Source organism: Chelonoidis abingdonii, chromosome 4 (assembly GCF_003597395.2).
Source record: "Chelonoidis abingdonii isolate Lonesome George chromosome 4, CheloAbing_2.0, whole genome shotgun sequence".
NCBI classification, from domain to species: domain Eukaryota; kingdom Metazoa; phylum Chordata; order Testudines; family Testudinidae; genus Chelonoidis; species Chelonoidis abingdonii.
The window spans coordinates 83,993,905-84,009,914 of NC_133772.1; the positions used below are offsets into that span (position 1 = coordinate 83,993,905).

A 16,010-nucleotide genomic window follows, 5' to 3' on the forward strand; every position below is an offset into this window, starting at 1 on the left:
CAGGGTTAACAACCACAGTCTTACCCTTGGCGCTGTTGAACCTTCTGTGACTCCAGATGGTCAGGATCTTGGCTACATACCTCCTCTGAAAGATGGCTCCTCCAGCAGCACAGAGTTACGCTCCAAGCACCGTGCTAGGGATTGGTTCATTAATGACACAAAGGCAACAGTGCCACATATGGAATTAACAACACACCACTTCCTGCTCTGTTCTCTGTTAATCAGCTTTTGTGCTCTGTCATAGAAATGGGTGCAGTTCACTGGTGAATTATTGTTTATCTATTTTGATTGCTGGAGCACCCAACATGTAGTAAGTGGTTCTAAAACAGGGGAAAACAGTCTCTGGTTTTGATAGCAAACAGTCTAAGGAAGAGAATACACAGTGATCCCTGTAAACCTAAGGCCAGATCCAAGGCCCCTTCTTCATCCACTTTGTGCTGCTCTCATAGAGGGCACCTGGGGATTCCTCTTGCAGAGGGGAATCCCTGGGGCTAGGTCCACACTGCAGGTGGGAGCTGTGATTCCCAGCATAGTTGCTGCAGCTCAGCTTGAACTAGCACCTAAATATAGCGGGGTGTATATTACAGCACTGGTGGCAGCTCGGGCTAGCCATCCAATCAGCCCCCTGGGTCCAAGCTTGGGCAGCTATTCCAAGCTACCACCCATGCCACAACATCCTCGCTGCTATTTTTAGGCACTACCTTGAACTGAGCTAGTGCAAGTCTGTCTACCTGAGCTGGGAACTGCAACTCCTAGCTGCAGTATAGACACATCCTGAGTGACATCAAGGTGGCTGGCCCTCCCCTCCAGTGCAGTGGTTATTCTGGAGGCATGTTGGGCAGAATGGGGCATGTCAGGTTACACTGTGCTGTGGCAATCCTAGGCTAATGGAACACCCCCTGAAGGCCATTCCAGATCATACAAGTTAGAAAATCCCTAAGGTTGCTCTTGCTTGTACCAGGAGATGAACTGGCCCCTGGCTGCCTTAAAGCTCACAGGTCAAAAGGCCACCTATGACTCTCCTCTTTCCTCAGGCCCACAAGTAGAGCTGAGACATGCCTGAACGTGTGGCCCATAGTTCATACAGTTTTTCAATCACTTAGGGATCCTTTGGATAAAAAAGACTAATGTTATTCTACCCAGCGCAAAGAGAGGCCAAACCTTTTCATATCGGCTTCTTCCTCCCCTGTTGTGACTCTGAAATTTGCTGAGGAGCTGGGAACCCCTTTCCAAAGAAGCATAGACAAATCTCTGTACTTGCCCACATCTTGTCATCTTAATAGCCTTAAAAAAAACAAACAAACCCTCCTGAGTTATTTTAAAGCAATAATAGATACAGTATGTCTCCTGCCTGGTCACAAGTCTTCCACTTTGTTTGTTCAGGGCTTCTTTATATGCCTGAAAATTGCTGTAATAAGCCACTGTCACAGTAGTAAAATTCTGTGAGGGAAAAAAACAGTCAGTGCTTAGAATAGTCGTAAACAATAGTAATAAATGTGAGGGGAAAGAATGGCAACAGTTTAGTGATAGCCATAAAACAATGATAATAAATGCTGTAATAAAAATAGAGCTAATAAGTCACGGGGGGAAGTCAGTTATTTCCCCTAGGTCCTGGGGTGGATTCAGTCTAAATGTGGCCTTGATTAGCCAAAAATGTCAGGCGCCAATCCTGAGGATGGGAATTTGATCTGAAATGTGAGAGTCTGAATTGGCCAATGTTTGTCATTGCCACAAACTTGGGTGGCAGGGGCTATGGAGGAGCAGATCAGCCCAAATCTATCAATCATTCCCAGAACATGGCAAAGGCTGGATCTAGAATTCATGGGCTTATGCTGGAGGGGTGGGGCGGATCTCACAGTCTTTGCTGGGGTAGCAAAGAAAATTCAAAATTTTTTTGAATTTTCTTTGCTACCCCAGCAAAGACTGTGGATGGAGCACTCTTGGATGGAGGAGATAGTGCCCTGACCTAATGGTTTTATGAAATCTTGATGCCTTATCTCATAAGAGGAAGGTCTGGGAGAGCAGCCTATTGCTACTAAATTAACAGTGGCCGGGAATACTGTGGCTGCAGCATTCTCAAACCCGGGAAGGAAGGGGGAGCACCCCATTTCACTTAACAGAGACTCCTCTGGCTTGATGAGCTTTGAAAAAACGCTTGTTGCAAGGGCCTTCATGAGGAGGGAAGTTGGGGGGGGGAATTCGTAAGACTTTGCTAAATCACCCCCTCCATAAGGGAAGAACTTATGTAGAGTACGTTATTATTGCTTTGCATTAGTAGTGCTGTTGGTATATAATTCAGATTTTCAGGTTCCCTTCTTTTCTCATCTCAACGTTTTGTTTGTAACTACTATAAATAGCCACACATTCCACATCAGAACACCAAATTGGAATTCGGGCACAAACCAAGCTGAGTTCAAAGGTCACAAGCAAAACATACGTAGTGAGCTGCAGGAGAAAACAGATACTCGGAGTCGTGGGAATGAATTGTTGTTCTCCTGGGGTGTAAGAAACCCTGGTGCAAGTTCACCCTAGGCTAAATCTTGGCTCTTAGTGAGTGAATAGATTTGTGTGTCTCTTATGTCAGTAAAGTCAGACAAGAGAGTGTTTTTCATTCAAAGAAATTTAAACCTCCTCATCACCTAGCATTTTTGTATGGTTTCAGATTTTGTGCTGGTTTCTAGTGAAGCAAATTCCAATTTTGATACAACCTTCCATTTTGCAACACTGTAATATCTTGATCCTGATATTTTCCTGGTAGTGTAGAGGAATTATTTTCTGTTGCCAAGTAGAGATGTTAGTGGTTCAAAGAGAAGCCATTGCCCGTGGGCATCTCTTTAACAAATAATGATAATGCTGTCCCTTCTCTCGGGCCTGGCATCCGAGGATCTCAAAGTGATTTACAAACCCTAACAACTGAAACCTCCCAACTATGCGGTGCAGATACTGTGACATACTAGGGTACAATCCAGACTAATGAGTAGCTGTGTCACCCTTACTCTCTAACCTGAGGTGCCCTTTACAATGCTTTGCTGCTGTAGCCTCCAACCTGGATTGCTCACAAACAGCCTCCAGCCTGCAAGTCACTCCCAACTATGTCTGTGTGTGTGCTGCAGCCAGCCAGCCACACCTTGGCATTTACCAGCCTTGGTTATACTACAAGGTGACCCCAACACACTCCAGGTCCTAGATTTCCTCCCAGAAGTGTATGTCCTATACTGTTCAGCACAGCCTTCTTCTGGACAATACAAATTTATCTAAAGTCTGTTATTTCTTGAATAGAAATAATATGCACATAACTTGAAACCCCAAATGGAGTTTCCCAATCACCTCAGTTTAAACACACTGCATTAGATAAAACAATACAAAAAGTTTATTAACTACAAAGAGATACATTTTAAGTGAGCACAAGTAATGAGGTATAAAAATCAGAAATGTTTACAAGAAAATGAAGTTAAAACACTACTGGTGCCTAGCTTAAAAGCTATATCAGATTCAAGCAGTTTCTCAGCATATGCTTTCAGAAATCTTATTGACCAAACTTCATAGGTCAGGACCCCTTCTCCCATAGTTCAACAAATGCTTCCTTTGTTGCTTCTGGTGCTGTGACTGTGATGGACAGGGAAAGAGAGGGAGGGTGCCTTGGGATGTTTGTCCTTTTATTGTCAGTCCTCCTTTTGGAAAATATTTCTAGCTGGGTATCAGGAGAAAAAAGGTCTATATGGCAGAATGTTCCCTGCTGCTTTTTTCTCACCTGTTTGAGCTTCCTTTGTCTCCCGTTCCTGCTTGATGACTGTTTACTGCTTAAATGCAATTAAGCAGAGCACACATTCCTTTGTTTGAGACAGACCAACCAGAGGCTTGGTCTATCCTATAAAGTTAGGTTGACATAAGGCAGCTTACATGGACCTAACTCTGTAAGCGTCTACACTAAAATGCAGCTCCCACTAAAGTAACTGCCCACTAAACCACCTTAATAACTCCACCTCCATGAGAGACATAGCACTTAGGTTGATGTAGTTAGGTCAAGGCAGTGTCAGTGTAGACACTGCATTGCCCCCATTGACTGATGCTGCCTTTCAGAAGCCATTCCACAATGCCCAACCTGACAGTCAAATCAGTGCAAGCATTGTTGGTGAGGACATGCACAGCAGACACAAAGATCATAGTATAGATATGCAAAAGGGATTTAATTACTGCAATGGCTGTACGTCGACATAACTTAGGTCCACTTAATTTTATAGTGTAGACTTGCCCTCAGTTTGGAACATGTGCTAATAACACCATACAGTGGAATCTTATAACTTCAAAAACAGTGTTGCCACACATATTTTATCAGGACAATACTGAACAATGAATTATGAGTTTTCAAATGATACCTAACATGACTTACTTTGTACAAAGATGATTACAATAGTGTGTAGCGGGTGGATACAGGGATACATTCTGTCACAGATACTTATTATCCCTGTTCTGCACAGGGGGAAACAGACTTTAATCAACTCGCTCAAGATCACACAGCAAGTCAGTGGCAAATCCAGTACTCCTGAGACCCAGTCCCTTGCTTGAACCACTAGACCTCACTCCCTCCCAGTATTGTAAGTCAGGCTGCTGTACTGTCAGTGTCTTTTTCTTTTTAGTTCTGAACTTTTATCCTATTGTTCTTCTTAACCCCATTGAGCTCAGCAGAGGCTCCCATGGTAGGCTGGCAGTGTAGTGTTTGCAACCCCTTTGCCACACTCGACTGTTTTTCTTGGGAGATTCCAGGCATCTCGTGCAAAGGGCTGTGTGTATTGTATCTGGTTTGAATGTTTGCCCTCCCATGTTTCAGATGTGCTTCTGTGCACTATGACGCTGACCTGCCAGCAACCAGCATCATCATCACCTTTCACAACGAGGCTCGCTCCACCCTGCTCCGCACAGTGAAGAGGTAGGTACCAGTGGGAGAAATGGCTCTTAACCCTCAGGGAACTGTTTGGTTGCTAGTCCAGGGATCTGAGATGGCTCCTGGCAGTAAAGAGCAGGGCGGAAAAGTCCGCAAATGCAATGGGCCCCCTCTCCAGGTGGTTTCTGATCTGACCATGAGCTCAGCATCCAAGAAGAGGACAGGAGGTTGGCCAGGTGTATGTGTCTGCAAGGGTCATGCAGGGAACTATGTGTGTCGGGGGGCAGTTAGAAAGGGAGTTTGAGGGAACTGTCAGCAGCAGGGAGGAGGCTGTTTGGGTTAGGCCCACAAACACTTTCAAGGGGCAGCCAGGCAGGGAGTGTAAGGGAAGCTGAAGGGAAAACAGACTATTGGAGGTGGTTTCAGGAGGGAGATAAAGGAGTTGCAGGGGCAGTCTCAGGAAAGAATCAGCAGCTAGGTCCTAGCTGGGTCATATATTATAGTAATGGTTCATGCTGGGGTGCAGCAGGAGTCTATTTCATGGGAGGAGGGAGGGGCACAGTCTGAGTGTTTGGAGTAAAAGGTGATGGCATTGAAGTCTGATAGAGACTAGGCCTCTCACCTGATACAACACTTGGAATTGCTCACTGATGGAACAGCACTCGACTCCATGGCACAGCCCTTTGCCAGCCAGAAGCACCCCAGTCCAACAATGTATGGGGCTCTCTCCCCTCAGCTACAGTGGTAGCCAAAAGCAAACAGGGGCATCACGTGGGGCAGCTCTGAGTGTCGGAGTAGCCCCAACCAGGTGGGAGCATGAAAATATCTGCTGCTATTCATACAGCAAAGCAATATTTCCACCAGCTCCTTTCCTTCCCCCAAATCCCTTTCCCTGCTGCAGAGCCCAGACAGGTTTTCTACCTTTATTTTTCCAGAGACTGTGCCCTCTCTGAGATATCAAATATGCACTCAAAAGCTCCCTGAAGCAGGCAACCAGCCCAGGGAAAAGTCTCCCTCTCCTGTGGAGACTGGCTGAAGAGAGAGAACAGCTCATCTGGAAAGTTCAGCTGAGGGTACCTTTAGCAGGAATGCAACATTCATTGGCACTGGTTCTCTTATTGAGTCCTGAGGGTTTGCAGGGCTGTGCTTTGTGAATAAATAACAGACTATTTCAAGTGTGCTGGAGCTGGACTCATGGATAGAAGGCTGGCTTTCTAAGTTTCTTCCCAGTTTGGGACCACCTGGTTTCCAGAGGTCTGAATGTGCCACGCTGGGCATGAATTATTGGTGTGCACATAATTGCTGCTGAGTTCGCCTACCCAGGCCGTGCACCCACCACTGTGTCATTATGGTAAATGTGGCAAATCGCCAGTCCTGTTATGCTGGGTCTCACGCTTTCTCTTCTTTGGGGAAGGTTCAGGGCACCATTGCTTGCCTCTGAACCGGTATTTTAATTACCCCACTAGTGTCCTTGAGGAGGGGAGTGGAGAAGGGGGGCTGGGCTCACCCTCTTCTCTAGGTCCCACCCGGGCCTGAGCTTTGTGGTGAACCACTTGAACTAGCGGTTCCTTCCCCTGGGTTACTTCCCTCTCCTGCCCTCACGCTTGTGAAGGGGCTTCTTGCCCTCTTCTACACAAACCAGGTGCCCTACTCGGGTTTATTTGGATTTCTCAGCGCACCGCAGCACTCCTCCAAACTCTCCTCTCCTCTCCTCTCCTCTCCAACCACCTTCCTGCTCTAACTCCCACACTGTCTGACTGAAGCAGGGTTTTTATCACATGACTGGCTGCTGGTGCTCTAATTGCTTCAGGTGCTCTAGTTAATCTATAGCAAACCTTCCTCCCCTTGCAGGGATAAGGTCCCTGCTAACACTCTCCTGCTGCCCATTGCCATGCTGTATCACATAAAGCACGTTGAGATGTATCAGTATGAAAAAAAAACTGGGAGTACTTGTGGCACCTTAGAGACTAACAAATTTTTGAGCATATTTTGTGGGCTCAGCCCACTTCCTCGGATTCATGCAGTGGAAAAAACAGTAGGAAGATATATATCACAGAGAACATGAAAAAATGGGTGTTGCCATACCCTCTAAATGAGAGTGATCAGTTAAGCTGGGCTATTATCAGCGGGAGGAAAAAAACCAACCTTTTGTAGTGATAATCAGGATGGCCCATTTCCAACAGTTGACAAGAAGGTGTGAGTAAGAGTAGGGGAAAAATAAGCATGGGGAAATATTTTTACTTTATGTATGACACTCTCAGTCTTTATTCAAGCCTAATGTAATGGTATCTAGTTTGCAAATTAATTCCAGTTGAGTAGTCTCTCATTGGAGTCTGGTTTTGAAGTTTTTTTGTTGTAATATTGCGACTTTTAGTCTGTAATCGAGTGTCTGTCCCATTTGACCATGTACATGTGTAAAGGGGTGTGTGGGAGTCAGGGCCTGCACCTCCGCTTCCTGTGATTCATCGACTCTCAGCCAGCCAGTAAAACAGAAGATTTATTAGATGACAGGAAAACTGTCCCAAGCAGGGCTTGTAGGTACAACCAGGACCCCTCAGCCAGGTCCCTCGGGGGGCAAGGATCTTAGACCCAGACTTGAGTCCCTGCTTCTTCCCAGCCAGCCCAAAACTGAAACCCCTCAAAAGGCTCTCTCTCACTCCTTTTTTCCCCCCTCTCCTTTGTCCAGTTTCCTGGCAAAGGTGTCGACGCGCCCCACCCCTTCCTGGCTCAGTTGCAAGCTCAGTACCATCCCTTACCTAAAGTCATCCCCTGCTCTCCCATCTCCCATGCAGACAGTCCCAGTAAAACTAAACGACATTCCCAGGTCAATCCGCCCTGCCTACTCCCTACTCCCTCACAACATAGCAGAGGGCAATGCTGGCACAGATGGCATAATTCATGTTGGTATAGTGGCAGGTGAATGATCTCAGATGGCGTGGCTGTGTGATTAGTTCCTAGATGTGGTCCCCTGAAATAGATATGTGAACAGAGTTGGCAACTGGCTTTGTTGCAAGGATAGTTCCTGGGTTAGTGTTTTGTTGTGGTGTTTGTGGTTGCTTGGTGAGTATTTACTTCAGGTTGGGAGCTGTCTGTAAGCGGGACTGGCCTGTCTCCAAGTGATATATGCCATGATGTGCCAGCAATGCCCCTCTGCCATGTATATTGGCCAAACTGGACAGTCTCCATGTAAAAGAATAAAGGACACAAATCAGATATCAAGATATAACATTCAAAACCAGTCGAGAACACTTCAGTCTCCCTGGTCACTTGATTACAGACCTAAAAGTCGCAATATTACAACAAAAAAACTTCAAAACCAGACTCCAATGGGAGACTGCTGAATTGGAATTAGTTTGCAAACTGGACACCATTAAATTAGGCTTGAATAAAGACTGGGAATGGATGGGTCATTACACAAAGTCCTTTTTGCTGATACAGACTAACACAGCTACCACTGTGAAGTAGGAAAGGGACTCTTCTAGTCTATTTATCACTTGTGAGTCTGCAGAGGACCACAGTGATATAAAGCAAGGGGAGGCATAAAATTGCACCAGCTACTTTTTTTATGGCATCTGGTCAGGCTTCCAGAACAACTTTAGGTCTAAAATTGGAGCAGGTATGTTGGGCCCTGCATGATAATTAGGGCTTGATTGGTTAGATAACTAATCAAAATTAACCATTCAAGGAGCACCTGTTGAAAGTTCTATGAAATTACATGGTTATAACAGAGTACTTATTTTTTCCTAAACAGAACTTAAGTGATTTTAGTTGCACTTTGGGGATGATGAATGAGGAATTGGGGATGGAGGAGAATAATTGATGAAAATAAATGACGATAAGGACAATATTTTCAAAAGCAGCCATTGGGTTGGGTACCCAACTTGCCATTTTGGGCCTGATATTCAGAGCTGCTGAGAACCTGCACTTACAGTTGATGTCCATGAGAGCTATGGATGCTCAAAACCTCTGAAAACAGGACCCAGATATCTCAAGTTGGGCATCCAAAATGGTGGCTGCTTTTGAAAATTTCAGCTTTACACTAGGTAATTTTAAGAAGAACTACAGAAGGGTGGTACCACTAGTTCAGCTGAGCCTGTGTGAGACTGGTGGGAGCCCTCCTGTAGACAAAGCTCCCACAGCCAGATGCATTTTTACCACTTTGGTTAAAATTGTCTACACAGGGGATGCCATCAGGGCTAACACAGTGGCAATGTTGGAGGGAAATTTTTCCTAAAGTTCCCTAGCACAGAGAAGACTGTTCTGTGCAGATTGTGCATGGCCTTGTGATTTGTTTAGCAGGCAAATGCTGCTGGTTCAAGGCATACAAACTGTTTAGGCCACAAGGATTTGTCTTCAGCTTAGAGGTAGCTGTGAAGGAAGAAACAAAGTCTGATGCCTGGATAAAGAGACCAAACGAGAGACTAAATGAGAGAGGGAATGCAGAAAAGAATTAGAAATCGCCTGGATACCAGCAGCTATTGAAGTGGCATCTGATATCTGTGCTTGTCTGCTTGACATCTGTTGCTCTGCAGGAGACAGCTGTCACTCATGAACTGTTTTCTCACTTGACATGCCCTGCTCTGCAGGAGATGGCTGTCATTCATGGACTGCTCGCCTGCTTGGTATCTCTGCCTTGCTAGTCATTAAGTGAAATTACCAGTTTCTGCCATTCTGGCCAGTCTCACTGACACAGTGAGGCCTTATGTGGATGGAAAACAACAGCTGTGTTATCTATTTTTTATTTACTGATTTTTAGGGTGTGAGGATGCCATTTGTCTGTGAATACAAATGTATTGGTGTATATTTGTTTTATGATAACAGGGCTGTCAGTAGATCAGTGCCCATGCTAAGTGATTGTGTAAATTCTGGTGGAAACATTGCCATAGAATACAAATGTATTTCATGCAGCACCTTTCATACAAGCTGTATCCCAATATGCTTTGGCAAATTCAATTCATAAGGGCAGATAAAGAAAGAAATTCAGAGTAAAAGAGGATAGGGATGTATTTTCTGGTGAGATTTGAAATGAAATTGATAGTCTGTGAGCCAGAGAGAGATAAGAAGGAAGATTATATAGATGGTCAGATCTGCAGAGGAGAAGACTCTCATGATAGCATTGCTGATACATCCCTGATGAGGCAGCGAGAGGACATTGATGCTGAATAAACAGAGGGAGCAATGAGAAGAGTAGAGAGACTTGAAGTGCATTGGTGTGGGGGTGGAGGGTGGAACAGACTGAAGTTGGTCCATGCTTCAGACACGAGGAAATTTCGAACTGGATTTTGAATAGTAGTAATGCTTAGCTCTTTTATAGCGCCTTACATCTGAATTAACATTAACTAATTTTCATGGCACTCTTGTGAGGAAGAGAAATATTATTCCCTGTTATCTACACGGGAAATATTGGAAGTGTTATAATCCCCATTTTGGAGATGGAGAACATGAGACACAGAAAAGTTAAGTGTCTTGCCGGGGGCCACACAATAGGTAGTTGGTACCATTTTGATTTGGGTGCATTTTACACTCACTTTACACAGGTGTGAATTACTACCCAAAGCACAAGGTAGTCCTGCGCGTGAAACTTGCAAATGACAGTGATTTGGGAGAAGTTGCAATCATCAGAGAAAACAGAAAAGTAATGCTAAGGGATCCAGAGATGGTTGAAATGTGAACCAGATGTAGCAAATGAGATCTGGCTTTGAAAAATGCAGGCTGAGGCATCTAGGGAAATATAAGCTGAAACACAAATATTCATGGGCAGGCATGTGGAAACATAACTCTGAAATAGAGTGGGATGAGATAGTGAACAGCAAAACAGTTACGTGTTTGCAGGGTGAGATAGGAGTAAAAAAGCCAATGCAACATTAGGTTCTGTTAGCCTAGTTGTGGTGTTTTTTAAATAATAATCTCACACTCCTCTCCTCTTTATGGCCCTGATCCAGCAAGATACTTGAGTGGGTACTTAACTTTAAGCACGTGATTAGTCCCATTGAAGCCTGGGAGTTTGTTCCATGCTTAGGGGGCATTATGGAAGAAGGCCTGAGTGGGCAGAGGAAGCAAAGCAGTTGGTGAGGCCCACATTGTTGACAGAAAGAAGCAGGTAAAGGGAGACATAAGGGAGAAGACTCACATTGTAGATCCAGTTGGAGCTGCGCAGGGGTTTGATGGTGCGGATGAGAAGTTTGAACTGGCTGTGGGGAGTAACGAGGTGCTAGGGGAGGGGTTTGAAGAAGCAAGTGAGGTGGTTGGATTGACAGGTGTGGAAGATAATTTTAGCAGTTGCATTTTGGACAGGTGGGGGCAGACTTGGGAAAGCCAGAGAGTTTTCAACACCTCTCTACCAGAGAGATATTGACAAGTTAGAGAGTGATCAAAGAACTGCAGAAATCATTATACGGCTTGAGGGAAAGGTTTATGAGGACAGATTAAAAGAACTTTGGTAAATTTGTACATCTGAACTGAACAATGACAACTAACTCTGATCCCCGAGCGTGGTATAGCCCCTCATTCCGCCATCTGCAGGGGGTTGGCAACCCTCCCTAGGGCAATGGAGCCTGAGTGCCTTGTGCACAGTGCTCCCGTCTAGTGGCTGGATGGGGTCCTGGTCCATGACTGGGTCTTCTCTGTGCTATGACAATACAAATAATAAATAATAACAATCACCACTCATGGAATATTATAATATATAACAGGACCAACAAAGAAAGATAAACAATACTTTATTTCCAAGAATGATGGGTAAACTAAAAGAAGGGCAAGAGAACAGACAGAGGAGACAAGGATATCAAATAAACAAGTAACTAATCAATCCTGCAACACTGAAATCTCACAGACTAAGGGAATCTTTGGAGAGAGCCCTTCAAATTCTCCCCACAGTCTTATTTGGGTGCTGGAGTCAGAGCTCAGAGTAAGGGGTTAGTATCAGCAACATAGCTACAATGGTGCAAGTGGTGCAGTCTCACCAGGGTCCACAAGGTTATGGAGGCCCAACCAGGCAGACTGTTGCTCCAGTACTTCATCTGGCACATGGGGTTGCAATGCCACTTGCTTAAATTTAGCCACACCACCCCTCCAGCACTGCTCAGGTTTAGTCAGAACAGGGGTTGGCTGGGCCAAATTTGAGTGAGTGATGTTGCCACTTGACAATGGGATCACAGAACCACTCAGGTATGGTCTGGCTGCGTCTCCATCATGATACTCCAAACCTGAGTAATGTTATGACCCTGTGTGCCTGGTCACATTATTACTCATCACTCAAATTTGACCCATAATATGTGAATGCTGGGCGGGTGGTGGGAGCCAGTTTTGCTGCTGAATGGCCAGGTTTGGGAGGAGCAGCCCTCGCTCAGGATGGGAGCAGAGTGTTGAGTCAGCGGGGGTGCCGGTGAGTGGCCAGGAAGGTCCTGGGGGTGGTGGGTGAGGGGCAGAGGCAAGTGGTTGAGGGATGATGGGGGAGTGAAATTGAGAATGGGGACATTTTGGCTGAACATCAGGAAAAGCTGAGTGACAGTAAAACCCATAGGGCTGTGGAACTGTCTCACCCAAGTGATGTGATGGAAGTCCCGTTGTGTGGGAATTTGGATATATAGTACATTGGGCAAAGCACTAGAAAATGTACTACTGGGAGCAATCCTGCCCAGGTCATTGTATGACTGAATAACTAACCCTCAACAGGGTTCTTTATCTCTTAGAGGTGTGGAAGGAGAGAGGCAGTGCAGTATCTAGTGAGATCCTCAGTATCATGTGTACTGGGCTGACTGCACCTCTGACCCCTCCTGACCTTGTTGAATGCATCCCTCCCGGTCCCAGGCCTCTAGCCATCACCTAGCTCTGAGTGGAATTGTGATTTTCACATTCTCAGACCGGGCCCTGGCTTGCGGTCCCGTGATACTAACTGTGATTACCTCAGCAGGTCTGACTTGTGTGTCCAGACCCAGCAATTCTCATCCCATCTCTGGAGCAATGGCAATGGTAATCAGTGACCAAACAGCCTCCTTAAAGCAAAGTATTAGCTGTTTAGAACTAAAGCTTATTTTCCCTACAGCTTACCATTCCCTGGATATGGGGAGTCCTGTGTCAGCCTGTCTCCCTAGACAGCTGGTGACAAGTGACCCCCTCGTCTCTCCCTGAGAAGCGCTGTTTAACTCTTTAGAGTGCTGTTGGTCTCCAGGCAAAACAAGCTTGCATCTTCCTTCTAGACAGGATCCTTGAAGCTACCAGCTTGCCCTGTAGTTTTTCAAGTATATGCTGGGGTGTCTTTATCTAGAGCTATTGTGTTTCTTTGTGGTTTGCTGTTCCCACAGCCGCCTATTAAGTTAGATCAGTAAAGTCATATAAGAAATTCTAATAACCCACCATCTTCTACAGTAAGTTTACCTCACTGAACAGGTCATGGACAGTAGTCATACCATTATCACATATCAGTATTCATAAAATAAATAAAAATCAGCTTCTTGTCCATCACACCCAGATATAGGGTGACCAGACAGCAAGTGTGAAAAATCAGGATGGAGGTGGGGGGTCAATAGGTGCCGATATAAGACAAAGCCCTGAATATTGGGAATGTCCCTGTAAAACTGGGACATCTGGTCCCCCTACTCAGGTTACAAACAATGCAAGCAAAATCCTTTGTTTAATAATGGTGAGGTCCTTCTTTCCTTCTTGGATTCCTGCAGCGTTATGAACCGCACCCCTGCCAATCTCATTCAGGAGATCATTTTAGTGGATGACTTCAGCTCAGATCGTAAGTATCAGTCCTCACTCTCTTTCTTTTGCTTTTCTCTCTCTTTGATTTTCTCCTTCACTCACTTTGTTCTCTATCCCTCCCTTTCAAAGATTCTCTCTCTTGCTCACTTGCCAGTTGGCAAAAGAAGAAAGAACAGGGAAAGGAGAGAGGCTTTTCTGCACATAGTTTAGCTTTCACCCATGGCAAAGAGGCCATGTTTTCCTCTTTCCTATTCTCCTTGTGTGAGGTTGGTAGTTCTGGCCAGGTTGCCAGAGTACCTAGTCTGGTCTCATTAACCACCTTTTTATGTGTTGTTTAACCCAAATATGGTGAGTGATGTAGGCCAGCAGTGTCTGATTAGATGGGTTAGAGCAGTGGTTCTCAACCTATTTATTATTACCTGGGCCACAGGTTGAAAACCACAGTGCCCCCTCCCCCCCAACTCCTATGCTCACCGCCGCAGCCCACACCCAGAGACCCTTCCACAGAGTGGGGCCAGGAGCGTACCCTGCTGTGGGGCTGAGTGACAGGGCAGCCCCGGACCCCGCCGTCGCACATGGCAGCCTGGCAGCCCAGACCCTGCCATGCGCACCATGAGGCCTTCAGCACAGAGCTAGGCTGCAGCTATATGCTAATTGGGCCGCATGCAACCCATGGGCAGTGGGTTGAGAACCACTGTGTTAGGGAGAGAGACCACAGAGAACAGTTGCAAACTCTCATGTTCTACATTCAGACTGGCTTTTTTGCCCTGGGTCCAGGCTGGGATTGTCATGTACCTAGTACATCCCTGGGGGTAGTTCTGGGTGAGATTTTGCTTCAAGAGGTACCTGACTTCCTCCAGCACCCTGGTGCAAAGCAGGGGTTTATGCTGCATGATCCTGGCTAGTTCCACAGACTAGTGGCTCTGCCCTGCCGCCTCCATTCCACCTTTTGGGTAATTCATTCCCCTAAAGACACTAGGAGATAGTAATCTATGCATTCCCCTGAGCACAGGGCTTGCATTTGTTCCTGGCTATTGTATAGGGTGACCAGACAGCAAATGTGAAAAATTGGGATGGGGGTGGGGGGTAATAGGAGCCTATATAAGAAAAAGACCCCAAAATTGGAACTGTCCCTATAAAATCTGGACATCTGGTCACTCTACTATTGTATGATGGGGTTGAGGTACAAGGGGCTTCCACAAGGGCCCAGGACAATCTAGCACCATGTTTATTATAATAACTAATTACGTCTTCAGACTATTTTTATAGTGTTTTATAGCATTTTGTAGTGAATGTCTGCAGTACCCCAGTGAGTTAAGGAAGTGATACTAGCTGCATTTACAGATAAATAGCTTTGCCCAAAATTTTCAAAAAGTGGCCGCTGAGTTTGGGTGCCTGAGTTCCTGGGTGCCAGTCTGAGACTCCAAGAGCCTGATTTTGAGAAGTGCTGAGCACCCACAACTCCAATTTGAGGCAATGGGAGCTGTGGGGCTCAGCACCTCTATATCTCAAGTTGAGTACCTGACAATTCAATCTCAGATTCAGTTGCCACTTCTGCAAATGTTGGCCTTGAACAGCTTGAGGCCAGATTTTCAAAAGAGCTCAGCCAGAAACTCCCATTTAGGCCTCTAAATAAATGGCAAGACTATCAAAAGTGTCCATCTCCCAGATGCTCCCATTGGTGTCAGTGGTAGCTCTAGGGTGCTGAACACTTCTACAAATCTGGCCCTTGGTACTTTGGTTTCCCCAAGGACACACAGAGGTTTGGGTCAGAGCTAGGAGGTGGATTTCTGGGCCCACTCTTGTTACATTCCTGGTGGGTGAGTAACCTGAATAGAGATTCTTGCATTCACCTGAAATGGTCCTGTCCATTGCTGGGACACAGTCTTCCCTTATGACAGATGTCCAGCAATAAGTCAATAGTTTTTTACTCAAGAGCTCCTGCCACTACATTTGAATGATACAGCAGCTGCCAAGCTGCCCACAGAAGAGCAATATTTCAGAGTGTGTGTCCTTGAAAATGGAAAAAGAGATGCCAAGAAAAGCACTTTGGCTGGTGGCCTTAGTGTGTCTCTCCAGAGCACTGAGGCTGTGGGAGAATGATGACAAGCAAAGGGCTCTGCAAGATGCAGAAAAGTGCATGGGATAAAAGAACTGCTTGTGGGGGGAGGGAGGCGGAAAGGGCTCAGGGGAAATGGGCTTGTGATGGAAACTTTTGCCCCAGTGATATCTGTTAGTGCAGGACTTAGAATCATAGAATATCAGGGTTGGAAGGGACCTCAGGAGGTCATCTAGTGCAACCCCTGCTCGAAGCAGGACCAATCCCCAACTAAATCATCCCAGCCAGGGCTTTGTCAAGCCTGACCTTAAAAACCTCTAAGGAAGGAGATTCCACCACCTCCCTAGGTAACCCATTCCAGTG

At 45.8% G+C, this 16,010-nt stretch overlaps 1 protein-coding gene across 1 annotated transcript in view; it reads left to right on the forward strand.

The window, feature by feature from the left end:
* Window positions 1–16,010, forward strand: part of GALNT16 (polypeptide N-acetylgalactosaminyltransferase 16) — a 122,509-nt gene that overhangs the window by 58,768 nt on the left and 47,731 nt on the right. The window contains exons 3-4 of the mRNA XM_032774803.2: window positions 4,829–4,927; window positions 13,558–13,625. Of these exons, the coding sequence (XP_032630694.1) occupies window positions 4,829–4,927; window positions 13,558–13,625 (167 nt within the window). The remainder of the gene's footprint in view (window positions 1–4,828; window positions 4,928–13,557; window positions 13,626–16,010) is intronic.